This window comes from Homalodisca vitripennis, chromosome 6 (genome assembly GCF_021130785.1).
Source record: "Homalodisca vitripennis isolate AUS2020 chromosome 6, UT_GWSS_2.1, whole genome shotgun sequence".
In the NCBI taxonomy this organism is placed as follows: Eukaryota; Metazoa; Arthropoda; class Insecta; order Hemiptera; family Cicadellidae; genus Homalodisca; species Homalodisca vitripennis.
The window spans coordinates 146035712-146055776 of NC_060212.1; the positions used below are offsets into that span (position 1 = coordinate 146035712).

Here is a 20065-nt window from a genome sequence, read left to right on the forward strand (position 1 = left end):
TCCGACACTCACTTTGTTTCTTTATTACTTTTTAATGGCCTAAGAAAATATAACCGAACAATTAAAATGAAAAATCTTAAGGGCAAACGAACAATCATATCCAATTTGTTAGCAAAATTAAAATAATTTCTAAATTGGGGAATTCATAATAGTTACATTGTACCGAAATAGCGAAAAAGAGAAAATATACGTGACGTAATTAATCGGCAACGACAAGACCAACTACCAAATCTAGATTACCCTTTGGCACGATGACGTCACGCTTGCGAACATTCCCACATTCAGTGTTCCATCAATCTTCATTTGAGGACCTCCAGACTCAGAACTGCTGCAATTTTAAACGTTTTATATGATTCAAGTCCTTTAATTTCTATGCAGAGTTTAGTTTTCTTTTTGGGGAATTTAATCTGTTTGTAATGTACTTTTTGACATAAAAATATTTTAATCTAAATTCTAAAATGGGACTCAAATCGCAATTTCAAAGTTATTGCTATGAATCATTTGGTTCTCAAATTGGCCGACAAATTATTGATGACAGTTATTTTTGTATGCACATAATTTCAATAAACAATGAATCACAAAAAGTACTTGCTTCGCCGAGACTCGAACTCGGATCTCTCACTAGCCGGTGAATGTGCTACCATTACACCACAAAGCCCTTACTTTTTACGATTCAATTATTTTGTATTTGGCCGTATCTGTCACATATGCGTTTTAAATAACCAAACTAATATATGATCGGAAGACCAAATACCTGTCAAACCAAACAAATTGTATTTACATTAATTAAATTTGTATGACTGGCAATAGCTGAATTGAATTTAAATAAACATGGAATCGCATTATGTATTTATATATGTATATATATATATATATATATATATATATATATATATATATATACATAAATACATCAAGTGAGAGATCCGGGTTCGACTCCCCGCGGAGCAAGTACTTTTTGTGATTCAATGTTTATTGAAATTATATATATATATCTTATATATATAAAAATCTTGAGTCACGATGTATGTTGCCAATAAACTCCAAAACGACTGAACCAATTTTAATCAAATTTCACATGTATCCGTAATTTAGTCTAACTTAGAAGATAGGATAGTTATTATCTGAATTATTCGCTTATGTCGTGAATATAAACGAATAAAATGAAGAAAAGTTTTCAAAGCGCCTGCACATTACAACCTGCAATTACGAGATAGATACGTATATTAAACAGTGAAACACTATTTGAAGGCGCTAAGTTATGATGTATAATTGTCTAAACTAAATTTTTGGTTTGAACTTAAAGGTTGAGTGGTAGACCACTTTGTAATAAAATACATTATGCATGTACAATACATTTTTTGACATATTTTCTTGATCGTGACATCAAGGTAAAATCTACATCGGGGTTGGAAATATAATTTACTTCAACCAGAAATGCTCATACGCGGGCAAAACTTACGAAAAGCGTGCGAAGCCGCGGGAAACAGCTAGTATATATATATATATATATATATATATATATATATATATATATATATATATATATATACATATATATATATATAATAGTGAACGTTTTTATTTTTATAAATGCATAGCCAGGCATTGATCCATTCCGAGATTTTATTTTAACAGTAACATTTCTTCATTCCAAACAGGGGTTGTATTTTATCAGAAACAGTTTCATGATAACCGCCAGTCTACGCTATCAGCTACGATATTTCGTTTTATCAAGCATTAACTGTCCTCTAAAATAGTTGCAATCAACTATAGTGTTTCGTGGACGAAATTTGTATTACTTGTATTTGTAAAAATGTCCCACTGTGTTTGTGTAGTCATTAATATTCACTCTAAATTCGTTCAAAATATTTACTATTTTATTTTACTATGGTATTTTAGTAAATACTATAATATAACCGAAGTTTTTATTTGCCATCAAAGTAAATTGAAACTGCCGGTTTACAAATGAAACAACCAAAATTATTGGTATTTTTGAAAATTTTCAGAAGAATTCATTTTTTCTTCAAAGTGAAAATGTCTCGCCATATAATAATAGCACTGGATTAAAGAACCTTTTCTATGTAATCGAAAATTTCAATAAAGTTGATTTTGGAGTACTCGGAAAACGTAATTTTGAAAACAATAGTTGTCGAATCTTCTGTTTTGTTGTTAGCATTATTATAGTAGTAAAGTCCAGCTGTTAATTATTGTAAACGTAAACGGAATTAATTTGGAATCTGGGAAAAGTTTAGGTGGTTGTAGTTGTGGGTGATTATAAATAAAATAACGATGTCTAAGGCAGCACGGTACGTGACATGTGCAAAAACAGCGAATTAGCCTTCGTCTCCGTGGAGAGGCGATTACGTTGGTGACCGACTACTACAGAACTGCGCGGAACGGCCGTCTTGAATACCCCAGTCCGCGATCGCGCGGTCCAGTGCTTGGTGGTCCGCAAGGTCCGTGCGATGTTTACATTTCGTAATTAGTTTTGTGGCAACCAGGCCGCCGATCGGAGCTTGCTGGTGTGTGCAGTTACGCGTCTCCGCCATGGACGACGACAGTTGGCGCCATTATGTCCACTGCCCTCCCCAGGTACGGTACACTATCAGTGCACGACACTATTTACCCCACTGACACACATGATACAGCTATCGGAGATGTTAACCCTGCACTTGACCCCGGTCAGTGTTTATTGCTATATTATCGTGCGGTTTCTTCTTTGATTCCAAAGCGCTTCTTCCCTGCTTCACATTCCTATAGATTCAGAAACTATTGACAATTCATCTGTAAGCCTTTAAACACCGAGATATTGATTCAGATTTCAATGATTCAGTGTATAAAATTACATACTGTAGTTTGATTGTCAATGAATTTATTATTTTGTCCACATGAGCGATATATAGAAGAGACAATTAATTAGATATTTTAAAAAGAATTACACACACACACTTCATTGGTATCCAATCATTTAAAATATATAGATTGCAAATTTAGGTTTGATGAAGAATTGTCAACCATAATAATTATTGATAGTCTGTGTGTGTGTGTATCTGTAGCATAATTGAATATAATAGGATAGTAATATTCTAAACCTTTAATTGTATTTTAACAGTCCTTTGGAATTAGGAACTCCACTGGGTTATCCATACAACAATAAAAAAGTTTTATTTGGTTAAGCAGCTAATTACAAAATTTAAAGGTTTTTAACGTTATACATATTTTTTGTGGAAACTTGTTTAATGTCCCTGTTGTTTCTATTCCAAGCTCTGTGTAGTACTTTTTAAAGTTTGTGGAAATCCCAATTGGTTATAATTAAAAGCCTATGTTTTTAAGGTTTACACGTTAGATAAAAGTTATTTAAAATTCTTTGTGATCTAATCGGGGGAGGATTTATGTACAAAAACTGAACTTTCCACGAGTTGTTGACATGTCCTTAATTTTCTCATGATTAAAACAGACCAGTGACTCACGGCAGTTAATAGTTCAGCAAATTTATTGTTCTTCTGTTTCAACAAAACAATAACTCAGAACTCTGATCCTGATTTAAACTTGTTTCTCAATTTAAATTGTGGTGTAGTATATTAAATCAATTTTAAAATTCAGCAAACATGTTTATGAGTTGGTGGACTGGACTAAAATTCATCTAAAAGTTAAAAGGATTGCCATTATTAATTTGGGCCTCTTAAATGAATACCAAACTAACAAATGTTCCATCTAAAATTCAGCATTCTTTGTGTGGAAACATTATTAATTTGATTGTAACCAGAATTCATTTCAGTGAGAGGGGAGGGCAGTATATAGGAGTACTTACTTTTTAAACAGTATGTATTATCAGTTAAAAATTCTCTACCAAATTATGTTGAGTTGTAAACATCAAAATTCAAACTCAATATTATTATTAATCTAGATTTTTAATTCGTTTTCTGCTCAATAAAGTTAGCTTTGTTTTATTTTGTCAATGAGATCTTCTAACTAGCAAAAAGAGAGGTTCTGATTAGGTGCGAAAAAACTTTGTATAATTCATGAGAACTTGGGATGGTGTTAACCAATTGAGAGTCAATATTAAGAATTGTTTATTGTTGCTATTCTAAAGATGCCGAGGTCTAGTGTGAGAGGAGAGAGAGATATGGGACAGGACCACCAAGGCAGTGCTAATTGTGGGACATTGAGTGGGACAGGGAGTAGTCACTAGTCAGTACCAGTAGTCAGTAAATGTCAATATGTAGGTCATTACAGCCAACGTCACTCACACTCATCATTGCATAACAGCTTCAATAACTGCTCTGGTTATGCATCATATTGTGCATCTTGATATCACAGCTCAGGCTCAGTTCCACTATCCACTGTCGTTTTCAACTGTTAACAATATTACTGTGACTATTTGTAATACATTTATATTTGCACATTTTAAATTTTCTTGCACCAACTGAACAATATTTTTACTTTGTTCAAAAAAAGATAAACAAAATATAGAAATCAACATAACTGTAATTTTGTGTGTGTTATTTTCTGAAATTTAATAGAATCTGTATGCCGTTATATTTTATTTGTACAATACATGAGTATGAAAACGAAAACAATTAAATTAAAAATGCTTTTATGAAAGAGGTGGAGTTAGGACTATCAAGCCCTCTCTACCACTCAACCTCATATCTTATACAGTAATTTTACAATAGTTTGATACAGATATGTTACATTAAATTATTTACTTGCTTAACTTATACAAAACTAAATTAACTAAAAGTAAAAATCTATATATTGAAATGAATAAATTATAAAAACTTAAAATGCCAAAAATTCCAAAAATGTACATATATATGTAATAAATACAAGAAAATTTCAACGTGCAGAACGAGAAGTAAAGACGCATTCAACTGCTCTAAGACATCAGTTGCTAGATGAACACAAGCAGCAACACACGTCACCCCCACAGGCTCCTAGGCCATTTAAAAAAAATTTGTATCAATATTTTGAAAGTTGGTGTGTCATATTGTGCAAACAAAAATATTTGTCAATATGAACATGTAAAAAAAACCAATATAATAACACTTTTTATCTAAAATTGTAACTTAATTGACTAGTAATAAAAATTATTGTTTTCGCTCGTGTTTTGCAAGCCAACTTTTACTTTTTATCAGGAACCACATTTATTACCACAAAGTGAAGCTATTCTATTTTATATGAAATGAAATGAAAAATGCCTTTATTTACAGAGGCGAAGTTAGGACTTAAAAGTCCTCTCTACCACTTAACCAAGCAAGGAGTAAAAATTATAATAGTCAGCAACAAAAACATTTTTTTTATATAGTGTTTACATTTCTGTTTCTCAATCATTTACAAAACCTTTCCTATTTCACTTCATATAAATCTCAGGAGGTAATTCTTAAAGACACTGGATTATTTTCTTTAAATTAGAAAATCAAGAATTTTTGTTTGCGCCTTGTACTTGCTTGGTTAAGAAATACAACAATAATAAAATTTAGGATAATGCACTGCAAAAAAAAAATAAATGTTGCTCCAACTGACTTTTAATACACTAGAAAAAGGAAGCTAAAAACAGTAACTTTATAGACCAAGTCGATGTATTTAAATAAGATTTTTTTGCAATAAGGTAAAAATTGTTTGTTGAGAAAGCACAATTGTACGAGCTTTTAATAACTTTGAAATTTTGTAGTGTTTAACCTGTGAGGTTATTTAATCCACTGGCTGACACCATCAAAGCCATATTTGGCACATCATCTAGACACTTAGTGCAAGTTTTTATATTCTTTATTTTTTTTAAATGTAGTCGTTGAGTTAAACAATGTGTAATAATAATAATAATAATAAACATTTACTCAGAGGAATAAGCAGCGAATATAATAAAAAATTTGATTTACTCAAATAATGGTAGATGTTGTTGATCAGAAGTCCAAACTTTATTTTAAAAACTATTTTTGTTTTATATTACTCAAAGGAAACACAAATATTTGTCTTGGTTTTTAAAGAAATAAACTTGATGCATTTCAATCATACCAGGAGACTAGAATATGTACAATTTTATTTAAAATCTTCCTTTTTTTATAATGAGAGAGAGACAGCTTGTTAAATATTGGTTGATTTAAATATTACTGTTTTGTTTGCAACAGCTTAATAAGCTAATGGATTAAGCCGCAGAAATTATACTAATTCAAGGTTTAATAGACAATTTTATTATTGGAACTAGAATATGTTTTTTCTACAGTAATTGTAAATTAAAATGTATAGAAATAATAATTAAAGAGTATGTTTCTAGTTATAAAAAGTATAATGCAAACTACTTAGTATAGGTGCAGTTTAATAATTATGTAAGATTTAACTTAGAAATGATATAAGACACAGTATTCCCTTTGAATTCACATGACGTTTTCTAGCCTTTGCACAAAACTTATTCTTGTTTCTCAAACCTTTTGGGATGAGTCTATTGTATAGAAACAGTTTGATATATAAACACATTTATTTTAGATATTAGTGTTTCTAAAGCTCACACTGGATAAACATTGTTCGTCAAACATTTTATCGTTTGGCGACGAATTTTTGTTTTCGATTAGTGTGGACGCCTTGACAAACATCTTGGGGTTAGTATCCCATAATTTTTTTCAGTCAAAATTTTCACCCTGAGCGAACTGTTGTTGGGTTTGGTGAAGAAGCCCTTTGTGGTACATCCATTGCAGTCCGTTTCTTACCGAAATTTTGTTTCTAGTGAAATTTTATGTTATATGTACACCGTACTATAATAGTAGTAACCATATAAAGAACAGTATTTGGACATTTAAAAACTCTTCTTTAAATTATTAAATTATGTGAAGTTAATTTACTTAGTTTACTTAGGGAATTCATGAAATAATTTAGTGAAGAATAGACATAACAACAGTTTAAAATAATTGCTACAGAAACTGGTACAGACGTTAATTCAGTGAAAAAGAAAATTTAGTTTATTAGGACATTACAGAATTCCCATGAATGGGAATGGAGGAAAAGAAGAAAATCCCAGTGGAGTTTAAAATATTTCACATTTTTTAGTGATCCATTAAGGCCCACCTTGTCTAGCCTTACAGTACAATTTCAAGAGGAAGGAATAAAATATAGCGATGATATGTATGATGATATCGAAACAAGATGTCAAAAACCATTTAATATTATGAACAATTTTTATAACAAATTAAAATAAAAGTTGACAAGAGGAAAAAAGCTGTCTATTTTTGTAATTTTGTATTCTGCTTTGAACTTTCAGCAAGCATTTTAATTTTCTTTGCAATTTAAAAACAACATTCCGGTAAATTTGGAGAAGTAGGAACTATATGTCAAGTCCACTCTGATGTCTTCACTACTATATTCATATTGTCTGTTTAATAATTGTCTCTCCAGTTTCTCCCACCACTGGCGATGCCGTTGAAGGCAAATATTTGCAGCAGTAACAACAGTTCAAGAAAGTAAATTGCTACTGCGCACCAAAGTTTATTTTCATTGACAAAACAAACACTGAATTTACAGTGAACACCATAATTTGTGAGAAACAATTTTGGTAATAAATGTTTAGTTTAGTTTAACAAACAATATTATGTTTGGCAAAAACATGTTCTTTGTGAATGTTTGCCTAGTGTCGACGCATATTTATGGAATGATTTAGATTTAGTTGTTTCATTTGCACTGTGTTTCTTATACTTATTTATTTGTTTATTTTTCAACTTTTTAGTTTTTATCCATTATGTTGTAGTTTGTATTGTATGAAATTTTAATTTTTTGAATGATTTTCTGGTCCTTGAATGGTTGATGGCTAACAGCGTATAACATTAGTTCAAACACTGATAGTACCGAAATAAAGTCTAAAACAACTGATTGAAGTAAGTAACCAAACAAATGTACATAATCCATTTACAAGTATTATAATTATTATAATGCTGGTGAAAGTTTTGTTAATCATATTTGCCAATTACTTTTATTTAACCTTTCGGCTTCTTAAACTCATTTTACCCTTTCAATTTTAATCAGAAGGCAATTTTTTATCATGGTTCACTAACATAACTGATTAATATAAAACTTTAATTTGTTTCTTAACTGTATATTTGAATAAATATGTTTGTTTTGCATGAAAAAATAATGCTAAAGAAGCAGTAAAGTATCATTTTAAGGCGAAGTGTGAGCTTCACGCTCATAAATATTAATCTCTTAACAACAATAACAATAATATGGTGTGACAGAAGAGATTTCTAGTACTCCAGGTTGTCTGCTATTAGCGGAGATCAAGGGTTAAATGAGTTATACGTTTATAATATGAGAATATTGAATGGCACTAAAGTGGAAGACATGAGATTTCTCATGGGCTCCTATGTTGTCAATCATTCAAGGCTCCATGGTCGGTAGATAGTTGCTTGTGTGTGGCTTGTACTAATGGCTCTGATGGTTGTCTGCAGCCTCTGCCTACTCGACATGTGGACCCCGACACTCCCCCACCTTTACCTAGTCGTAACCCGCCTCAACCCTCACCGTCTCCTCAGACCCCACCACCACTCCCACCCCGCCAGTATCTCCTCGCTCACTCAGAGTCTGTCCCGGTGCCCGCCAACACTAACTCACCCGTAAGTAACATCTAACAGTGCATTTAATAGTTAGTAAATACGCATAACTACGTTGTGCTACAAGTACAGTTCTTTAGTAAAGTTGTTTAGATTCTCTAGCCAGAAACCCTCAAACAAAGTATTTTTGTAGGAGCCATGTGTGAAATGGTTCAGGTACTCTTAAAAGAAATCATAGCACTTAATTTAAACTGTTACGTTAAATAGAATTAATATTGGTTTAAACAAAGGTTTTATGTGATGGTAACTTTATTAAGGAGTATAAAACTACTGTCCCGTAACCACCTAAAATGTTTGAAAACTAAGACATCACCTGTAAGTTATTTATTATAATGCTCTATTGTCAAGTGACTTATATTGTCAGTTTTCTAACAGTTCATATAAGAAGTTTAAATCCTGTTTACAAGAGAAAGCCATATAAACTAATTAATTGTATTATTGTCAGTCTGCAAGAATATAGTAAGGAAAAGAGAATAAGAATTATTCAATGATGCATTCTGCAAGTGTTCAAACGCAGTTTGAAATAAAATTCCAAAAGTATTCGTCAATCTCAAATAGTAATTCATATAGTTTGGTTTTGTTCAAAATAATTTTTAGTTACTCAATGATTGATGGGAAATACACTTGTTTAGAGGGTAAACATTATTACAATTACTGCTCTAGAAAAAATATGAAGGAACAGAAGGATTAGTATTGTACTTGACTTACTATGCTTATTATCCTATATAACATGTATTCACATGTTACAGAGCCCCAGTGGTCATCATCGCACCAAATCTAACCCAGACACTATGTCGGCTCACAATCTATCACTAGCTGAGGGTAAGTTATATTGTTAGCAAGTAAAACTGATTGTATAGACATTTGCCATTGTTATGTTTTTCAAATCATCAAAATGTGTGAGGTTTTGAGAACTTCTGTCTCAATAATATTTCATTGAGCGTCAGTGGTCTGCACGAAAAGTATCCGGCCTGCGTTTATATCTTTGCATTGGTACTATTCCACGCCATCTGGGCTGTGCCGTCCTTCAAAGTAGTCCCAATTTGATCGAACCACATTCTCCCAGCGGTACTTCCATATCTTAAAGCAGTCCTTTAACGTCGATTTTGGAATGGCCTCTCAATGTCGTGAAACCGCTTTTCTTTGGGAACATCCAAAAGTCGAATAGAATTATATCGGGACTGTGCAGAGACTGGTAAAGAAAGTTGTGCAATTTTGTGTTTAACTAAAAATTGCTGCACAAGATTCGATAAATGCGCTAGCGCATTAGCGTGGTGAAGAAGCAAGTCACCGATTGACCAGAAACACTTTTGTTTTCTTCTCACACAGGAATCACACAGTCTTTATAAGACTGCAATGTATTATTCTTTGTTGATCATCTGACCTTTTGGAATAAATTTGTAGTGCACAACAACCTCAAAATTGAAAAAAATCAGCATTGAAATGACATGGCTCCAACTTTGATATTCTTTTTTTCCGTGGCTCGCTTAGATTCTTCCATTGTGAAAATTGTTGTTTAGTTTCAGGATCATAACCATAAACCCCATGACTCATCACAAGTAATAATCTTCTTAAGGAAATTATCATCATCACTGACCATTTTCAAGTTGTCTATACTGATTTCACAAACAAAGTTTTTCTACTCGGTTGTGAGCAATTTTTGAATGAATTTCACATGCATTCGAGTCATTCCAAAAATCTTATTCAAAATATCCCAAACAATAGTTTTTGGAATGCCAAGATCGTTTTCTAATTCACGAACAGCCAATAAAAGATCACCTTTAATCGTAAGTCAAACATGCTTAATGTTTTCAGTTAGTTTGTCACCGATCAAAGGAATGTCATTACCTCCTAGACTTTGTATTTAATCACCAAAGGTCTTGGAAAAGTTTTCTGGAAGTGCTGTGGAAGAATGCTATATTTATAGAACAATCCATTATTATTATTTTTTTTTTCATTTTCAAAATGGTTTGTCTTAATAGTTTTTATTTTTATAATTTAATTCTCCAATGTTCTTGGTTTTCCATTTGAAATTCTTTCTGCTTCAATTTTTATCATCATAAACTGAGGGTGCTACCAGGTCTATTGATTTATAGCTGTAACTTTATCCAGTTTTTAATGAAAAATCCGGAGCATATGTAGTTTTTTATTATTTTACTTGATTAATCTTTGAAGTGAAGTAAACAGTTATAAAATAAAAAAGCAAACAAATTTGTGTCATACAAAGTGGAACAAATTTATTGTGACACATGTTGTTGTGGCGGCACAAAGATCTGTACCAGCAATATCTAAGCAGGGTGACATTCAACCCGCCATGAAATATGTTTTGTAAGTTAAATGGAATTTTATTCTCAACGGTTCTCACTCTGAGTTTGTCGAATAAAACATTGAACACTAAGTATAAAATATGTAATTCCTTTTCTTCAATACTTTGACTGGTTTTTTTGTTTATTGCGGCAAGGATTGGATGTGGATTTCAACTCCAAACCAGTTGAGAATGAGAGTCGTAAGTACTGATGAAAGCTGTTATTGTTACTGGTCTGTTAAAATCCTATTTACTTAAATACAACCAAGTGAAAAACTGAAGGTGCTCATTAGATAGGACATATTGGATTGAAGTAGATTGGGAATCTCACCCGAAATAGATTGGGAACAATGTTTTCTTTGAAACAGCTAAATACACTTTTAACAAATTGCAATGAGGATGGACTTTAACCCTCCGGCTGGCAACGTCGTAAATTACCACTCATTTTTTCCCGCCGTGAACTGGCAGAGTCGTAATATACGACTCATTAAACATCGTCTACTAATTACGTCATAGTTCCGATAATTACCGCTCGAATCGCATAAAAGTTATATCACTTTAATCACAAGATCCCAAGCCTTCTAATAATGTATTCACTTATATATATATATATATATATATATATATATATATATATATATGAATATTTGTTATTTTACTGGCCGCTAAAAGCTCCCGACTACTTCCGCGTGATGCGACTCGGCAACTGTTAGTGCTTGTATATAGTTTTGTTTTTTTCAATTCTAATTTCATTTATAAATAAAAGTGTTTATAACTATGTATTTTCTTTTTGTGCATAAGTAAGTGAACATTATGCATATTTTAGATTTTTAAATAAAATTAATTTTAAGTTTTTTTTAATGGCTTAATATAAAAAAGTGTTTTTTTGAAAAAAAAGTTTTGAGTTCTGACCATCAAACATCCACCATTATTTAGGCAAGTCAAATTATAATTATGTTTATATTGTACAACATATTCTGCAGAGTAATTTGATGTATAACACTTTTGTGTTTTCTCCAATAATTAATTGTACAGGATAAAAAATTAAAAACTCTGCACAAAGCTTCAAAAGAGGGTGCCAGTCAAGGCTCAAATGCGCGCCAGCCGGAGGGAATGGTAGGGACAGAAAACTGTCACTTAGTTGTTTATGCTTATCAGATGAAACTGCAAGACCCCAGAAAAGACATATCAGACACATAGATTTGACATTAATGTGATGGAGAAACTTTTCTATTCGATCTTGATTCTCCCATCCAAGGAATTGCATTCTTTTAATGTTGATAAGTTCTGATGAGTTTTTGTCAAAATCAAAGATTCAGCCGTTGTGCCTTATTTGACTTTTATCTTCAAAAACTTAATTTGAACTCCTTGGTAGTAATTTTTTTAACAGCTGACTGTAGTTTTAACTGTACTCACAAATAGTAATACTTGGTCTCTTAAATGTTGCAGCATCAAAGCGGCTGATTGCATCAGAATCGATGTCTGAGTTGCGGAAAGCTAGAGGTGGAGTGGCGTGGGATGTGGACTCACCCCGTGTGACACCCCCCGGCACTCCTCCTCCTCCATATGGAGGTGGTACCACTTCGGCGGTCGAAGATTTGGTGGACCAGCCACTCGATGAGAATGATACTACACGCGGCGAGGTAACAGTTTACTCCTAATGACCTAATATGATGAATTCCTGGGTTCTACTAAAAGGAATAGAAGTAGTAACAAATCTTAACATTCTTGTTAACGTTTGTATAATTGTAACTGTTAAATAGTTGTAAAACTGCAAATAATGGACTAGTCCAACAATGTGAGTGTTAACAATGTGTGCTATTTAACTCTTGCAACTGGCTTAACAATATGTGTGTATTGTATTACAAAAATGTTTCATCAAAAATTGTTAAATAACATAAAAAAAATTCACTCTAGCATAGTTAAAATAATCTTAATAATTGATGTCATGTGAGGATGCATTAATTGTTTTAATGATTGAATGTTAAAAAGTTGTTCCTATGACATACCTGTATATTACTAGCATGTGACTACGTTATTTTGAAAATGTTGAAACTCTAGTGGTCTGAAACATTGCAAATATCTACATACTTGTAAGCACATATAAGTAGTTTCTAAAATCTTATTTTTTTTAAACAATATTTTTACACTATATAAGATAAAAACCTCGATGAAAATGTTCTGTGAAAGTAAAAACCATACCTTAGCCTACTCTTAGCTAGCAAACTCTTTGTGTATATTGTCTTGACACAAAAATACATTGCTTCAATTTAATCACTTTTTATTACTCGATCAAGCTGAAATGTTGCATGTAGACTCAAATACCGTGTCACGTTATTCTTTTTTAATTTAGAAAGATTAAATTACCTGCCCTCTACCCTATTGGCTTCTAAAGTTAAAGAAATCCATTGGTGAATAAATATTTTGAATTTTAGTCATATGTTCAAAGTAAACTTATGAGCTGATGTAAAGCTCTGTGTATATTATTGTTAATTGATTTCACCATTCTGTTTTAAATGTATAAAACACGAGGGAAGTTTGCAAATTAAATAGAAGAGAAGAAGCATTTACGATTACATAAAATAAAATGCGCTTATTTAACGAATCACAAGAAGAATGCAAAGCGTGATTAAATGCTTATGCTCTACTTTAACCCTAGAACCAGCATGCATTATAGCCTTAACTGGCCCAGTTTTTGACTCCTTGCACAGAGGTAAAAGAAAGGAAATAACTTCAAAATTAGTCACTTAGCAAAACAAAAATTGTTATATATATAATTTAATTCAGAATAAATACTGTATTGTAAGAGAAGTAAACATTGGGTTTACCTTCACATTAATGAATGTAAAGAATAGTTTTTACGCCTTACAGTCCAATTCTACTCTGTTTAAGCTGGTCCTCAGCGTGCAACCCCATTGAAATAAAAAATACAGGTTCCGTTTAGCCTTTTTCTTATATCCTACTATAAGATTTTTCCCGTACCTGTATTATTTTGGTTTTTTCAAGCCAAGACTCTCATTGAGTACTTTTTTTACACAAATCTCTTGAATTTCTATTTATGGGTCCATTAGTGAAAGGTATTTTACCCAACAACTCCTGGACAAGTGGAATTTCGGTATAGAAATTATCAGTACAAATATTGACCTTTGTCCAATAAGTGACAGAGTTAGTTGGTCCATACCTACTTTGTGTGCATAGGGCTCTTCACTTTTTTATAAAAAGTTCCTTCCATTGTAAACAGCAACATGAAGTATGTAACTAGTCTTACTATAACTTGTTTCAAAATTTTTACCAAATATTTTGTGCTTTTTGTTTGGCATATACTATAAATGTTCTAATAAATGTGCTGTGATTTTTTCCTAGTAAGACTTTTGTCTCTTGAAATATTCTGCTCTGCAATAAATTATCTTTTGAATAATTCATTCATGCTGTACAAAAGCTTGCGTACTTTGGACCAAGGATCATACCCAGCCATACCACAATTGACATTTTGGTAATGAGCTTATATGGAACATAGAACGTATTAACTGAAACTGTTTAAAAAGTTTTTCCATATGTCATATGGAAGTAGTTTTTCAAAAAAATTAGTCTTCAAAAAATTTTTTATGAATTAAGCCCATTTTTATTACTAGAAAAATAAATGACTTTATTTTTTTGACATTTCATATCAACCCATTTTTTGCAGTGGAGTGCAAACTTAACATTTTCTGTGGATTTCCCTATGTGCATGAAAATTAGTTTGAATAACCAGCAAATTCCAGGTTGCATTTGTAAAAAACACAAAAAGTATTTTATAGGTTTACTATTTTCTGGAGTGCCAGGTTTCCTTACTTACAAGTCTGTAGTTACAACTATTTCAGGCTTAGGAGGGGAAACACAAAGCCAAATATGTTGTTGGTCTTCTACAGGGTCTGTATAATAAGTAACCGGACTGAGCCTGCCACGCTCCGTCAAAGCGTCTGCTAACCGGTATCTGGTGCTGTAGTGGTGGTGGGGGGTCTAGTGAAAGGGAACCGGGCTGCAGCAGTTGCCTCCAAGCGCTTGGAGAGTTAGTATCGAGCGAGAGCGGAGTGCATGTTCAGTTACCCCGTCGGAGTGAAAATGGAGAGTACGATCGAGCAACGTTTTAGCATTAAATTTTGTGTCAAACTCAAGAAAACGGCCACAGAAACTCTTCAAATGATTCAAGAGGCTTACGGTGAGGATGTTCTTGTCCAGAACTCAGGTGTTTCAGTGGCACAAAAATTTCCGGGAGGGCCGCGATGACGCGGTCCTCCATCAACGAGTCACACGGACACAAATGTGCAAAAAGTGCGTGATGTGTTGAACAGTGATCGTTGTCTGAGCATTCGGGCTATCGCAGATGAGGTCGGAATTGATAAGATGACCGTTCAAAACATTATTAAGAACGATCTGGGCATGAGGAAGATCTGCGCGAAGCTGGTACCCAAACACCTGACTGATGAGCAAAAGAAGTGTCATGTTGCTGTTGCTTCGGAAATCCTTGATCGACTGCAAACCGAACCAGAGTTTTTCAACCACGTTATTACAGGAGACGAGACGTGGGTTTTTGAATACGATCCTGAGACGAAGCAGCAGAGTTCGGAGTGGCACACACCGGCGTCACCACGACCGAAAAAAGCACGCATGAGCAAATCGAAGGTGAAGTCGATGCTCATTGCTTTCTTTGACGTGAAAGGCATTGTTCACAAAGAGTTTGTGCCACCCGGTCAAACTGTAAACGGCCAGTACTACAGAGAGGTGCTCCGTCGACTAACCGCCCGGGTTCACCGAGTCCGTCTGGAGATTGCCGATTCGTGGATTCTCCATCACGACAATGCACCGTCGCACACCTGCCTGCTCGTCACCGAACAGTTGGCAAAACAGTCGAGGGCAACGTTGCCACAGCCTCTGTACAGCCCGGATATGGCACCACCGGACTTCTTTCTGTTCCCCAAGATCAAGAGACACCTTAAGGGGATGCGGTTCGGGACTCTGGAAAACGTTCAACGTGCTACGACGGGGGCTCTAGACAACATCGAGGTTGCCGACTTCCAGGGAGCGTTCAGGGATTGGAAAATACGGTATCAGCGTGTTATCGACTCCAATGGGGACTACTTTGAAGATTTCTAAAGAAAAATTGTACATATTTTGCCAATAAAAAATTTCCTGAAGTCAGTCCGGTTACTTATTATACAGACCCTGTAGGCATATCTCAGTTCTTCTTGTAGTATTTTCTTGGTCACGAACTTGTACAGGATTCGTAATATCGTTTTCAATATCACTGGATGATAATTCCTGACTGTAAGGAATATAATAATCATTAACATGCAAAATATCTTTTAATGAAAGTTCAGGAGGGAAATTTTAAGCAGAAACATTATTTTCATTATTAGAAATAATACTACCATTGACTAATAAACCGCATATGTCACTGGAAAGTAAATCAAAATCCATTTTCAATTCGTATAGTAAGAAAAAAAAAATATAAATAAACAGAACAAAATGCAAAACTATACAAAATAGAGTGATTCAAATCTGAATCAATCAAATCAAATAGAAAGCTGATTCAAACAACAAGAGTTGTCTAGATTGCACAGCACATCCGGCATCATTAGCTTTTAGCGGTCATTAACAATACAAAGAAACGTTTTATGTATAAAAGTGAATACATAAAAAGAATGTACAGAGTCTGAAAATTACAATGATGTCTTTTATTTGAACCAAAATTGTTTGAAAAATGACGAAGTAGATGATGTGTAATGCTTTTCAAATCAAGACTTAGCCAGTTCCAGGGTTGTAATTGATAAAAAAAGTTATGTTACTTGTTAAACAATTACTTTAAAGAGTCTGTATTTTCAAATTATTACACAAATGTTCATAACTGGCAATAGAGCTTATTTACTGAATTTTATTTTGAATGGATGGCATGGAGTCACTTGCAGAGGCAAGGTTTTTTTAACATATTGTTCTCTCAAAATAAATTTGTGATAAATAATAAAATTAAGCCAAATTAATTATAAAATATAATAATACAAAAGATTAATTGTTATCTTTTATAGCCACCTCCAGGAGAGATACCCCCTAACCCTGGACTCCCAGGAAGTCCTCAGCCTCCGATAATCTCAATGGAGGATGATGAAATGTCTGATCAGGAAATGGTGAGTTGTCACAAATAAAATTGTAACTGGTAGTTTTAAAAGTTCAAATTTACCTACCTGGTTTATGAAAAGTACCAAAAATATTTTATTATTAAACGTTTGCCTCTTACAAAATTAATGATTGGTAATGATTCTGGTGGTTTGCATGTAAAAAACGAATTCCTGTTCCTGCCGTTCGCAATAAATTAACAAAACCTGCTCAATTAAATCTATGTTATAAATTAAACATTTTAGATAGTGATTCAAAAGGTTACATGCTCGAGATAATGGCCTTAAGACTTCCATAATGTAACCATAATAAATCTGTTAACTTAACCTTTATACCATCTTGATTTTAAATAAAAGTTAAGATGGTAATTTACTTACAATTTTTTTCATATAGTTCTAAAATTACATACTTAAAAACAGTGCACATGATTACAAATTCTTCCTTATAAATTTGGTCTAAATTAGATAACAAATTTCGGAGTGATGAATTTTCTAAGTTTCAGTTTGGTTGAAAAGCACAAACAAACCTTTATTTTTTTATTATTATCGATATAATAAATGAGTGTTGTTGTTTGTAAATTATTTACTTTGTATGTCTAAATACAGAAATAGACATGGTAAATTTTAATGTAACTTCTGTTATTGTAGCTTTACTAGTTAAATTGTGGTTTACGTTCAAACTCGGGTATCTATACTATTGATCTGAGAATAATCACACATTTAGAAGATTTATATAATTATTTATGCCTTTTTTTAAACTTTAATATTTATAATGAATGATTTAAAAGAATAATAGGATTGGATAACTTTCCCGAAGTTACGTGTTACAACAGACACGCAAGTGTTTGATAATTGTAATTTAGTGTAGAATAAATAATTTTATTAAAACGGCTTGTCTGGATCCCATATGTCAAAAAATGTATGATAAATTTTATTACACCAAGTACAGAAACTCTGTGCCTTAACTAAACTATAAATTTAATCTCTTCTCCACCTTTACAACCATAAAATAACTGGTATCGTTCTGTGGTACACAGTCTTTTTCACTACACTTTTAAGTATATATAACTGTGAAAAAGAATTTGCGAACTATAAAACACACTGCCACAGAAAGTGGTGGTAAAAACAATATTATGAACAGATTTAATTTGAAAATGTATAACAAGACAAGCTTGAAACGTAATGCAGACTGGGCAGAAATTGCTAACACAAATAAAAAAGTGTATAACCCAGTTGAGTATGATCCAAACATTATGTCTTGTGTTTGAAAAAAATACTTCATAACCGTATCATACAATTGGCTTATAAAACAATTAACAATTTTCATAACTTTTAGATCCCGTGGAATTGACAAAAGGTTGCCCTTGGCTTGTATAACACTTTACAGCGGTTTGAATGATATGCACATTGGGCTGATTTGTCAGAATTCGTTTAAGGTTAATATCGAGTTGGAATTCAACCTATTATCAAAATGTTTGTTAATGTCAGAGCCAGCAAGAAGACCATGGGCCCTTCAAGAGCCTGTCTCGCTTGTGGAACCACCACGCCCACCTCGCTGTCTTCATGAACTACGTCATCTCCAACAGTGAACCCTCCAGTCTGGTAAGTTAACACCCAGCCATGACAACACTGCTTGCTCATAGGCTGACAGTGTCACATGAAAAAATTTGAAGAATTAATTACAAGTCACAATGTCCAATATTTAGATACAGTCAATGGGTTAATTTATGGGAGAAATAACAGCATGAAACCAAAGTATACAAAGACTAAGGGTAGTTGTATAACATTCAGTATTACTTCCATTGTTTAATTGTGTAAAGCTGGTCCATTTGGGTCTAAAAAGTAAGTATCATTTGTAATACAAAACACAGAAAAGTTAATGTGCCACCATTGTTCAGGCACTTGTCATCGTGGTTATCCACCTATCAAATCCTCTTGCAAAGAAACGTCCTGCTATTGAAAACTAAAAATCTCAAATCTAAAATAATGGGAATCTAATTTTGTTGAGATACGTATAATTTTAGTTTCGTTAATCGTCTTGTCTATTGCGATACACACACAGTTAATACCCTCCTCTCCTTTTACCACTTTGAAAAATATTCAATATACTCAAAAGTTAGTTTGAATAGTTGTATGATTTACAAAGCTTTATATAGGTATTAGGGGTCCCTAAATCATTATTCATGATATCTAAATACATATTTGTTTATTTGATATCAATTTAATTTTTATTTTAGCTATATTTCACCTTTTGCTCAGTGCAGCGATTGAATTCTGACACTGTCACAGACTTGACGTGTGATGGAGTGTACGTCCACCTGAAGAAGTCATAAAAATGTCGGTGACATAGACATTCTAAACAAACTCTACATATTTTTCTACATAATTCTTTTATAATTTATTAGTTTTTGGTCTTTACAGTTAGTTTTAAATTTTATTCTATTTTATCATATGTTTATTCTATTTTACACATATGTTTTTTCTGTAAACAATATCAAACTGATGATGCCTTAACCGGCGAAAGCGCTTTTTAAATAAATTTAATGTGGAAGTATAAAAAATGTCTTTTCCATTAAAACCTACTCACTTCCACCAAGAATACAAAGCAGAAAAAGCTTTAGTGTATTGGATACCATTTAAATACATATTGATTTTGTAATAATGAACCAACATAATCTAATTTTTACTTTTACAGCAATTTTATTCTAATTCATTTGTTGTGTTTCTTTGTGCTGAAAATAACAAAAATGGTTTGAAAATAAGTACTGTAACAAATACTTTTGTTCTGTTTCTGAAGAAATTGAAGGGTCGACAACTATTTTCTTATTTTTCATATCAATGTTCAATAGTATTGTTTAGTATTATTTTATATTGCTTGTCATACATGTTCTACTTTTTTCTGTTCCAGTTGTTTTACTTGGTAACAGACCTCTACAAGGTAGGGAATGCGAAGGAAATGAAGAAGTGGGCTTATGAAATACATTCAAGCTTCCTCGTACCTGGTGCAGTAAGTG

The 20065-nt window shown here is 32.8% G+C and overlaps 1 protein-coding gene across 10 annotated transcripts in view; it reads left to right on the forward strand.

Annotated features, from left to right (window-relative positions):
• LOC124364989 (rho guanine nucleotide exchange factor 11-like) overlaps nt 1-20065 on the forward strand; it is a 770637-nt gene that overhangs the window by 129975 nt on the left and 620597 nt on the right. For 4 of the 10 annotated variants that reach the window (XM_046820861.1, XM_046820851.1, XM_046820853.1 and 1 more), the window contains exons 4-10: nt 8436-8600; nt 9347-9419; nt 11059-11103; nt 12352-12545; nt 16965-17063; nt 18540-18653; nt 19960-20058. In XM_046820861.1, the coding sequence (XP_046676817.1) occupies nt 8436-8600; nt 9347-9419; nt 11059-11103; nt 12352-12545; nt 16965-17063; nt 18540-18653; nt 19960-20058 (789 nt within the window). Of the gene's footprint in view, nt 1-2418; nt 2596-8435; nt 8601-9346; nt 9420-11058; nt 11104-12351; nt 12546-16964; nt 17064-18539; nt 18654-19959; nt 20059-20065 lie in introns of those variants that run through there. The other 6 variants (XM_046820858.1, XM_046820859.1, XM_046820856.1 and 3 more) reach the window with 6 other exon arrangements.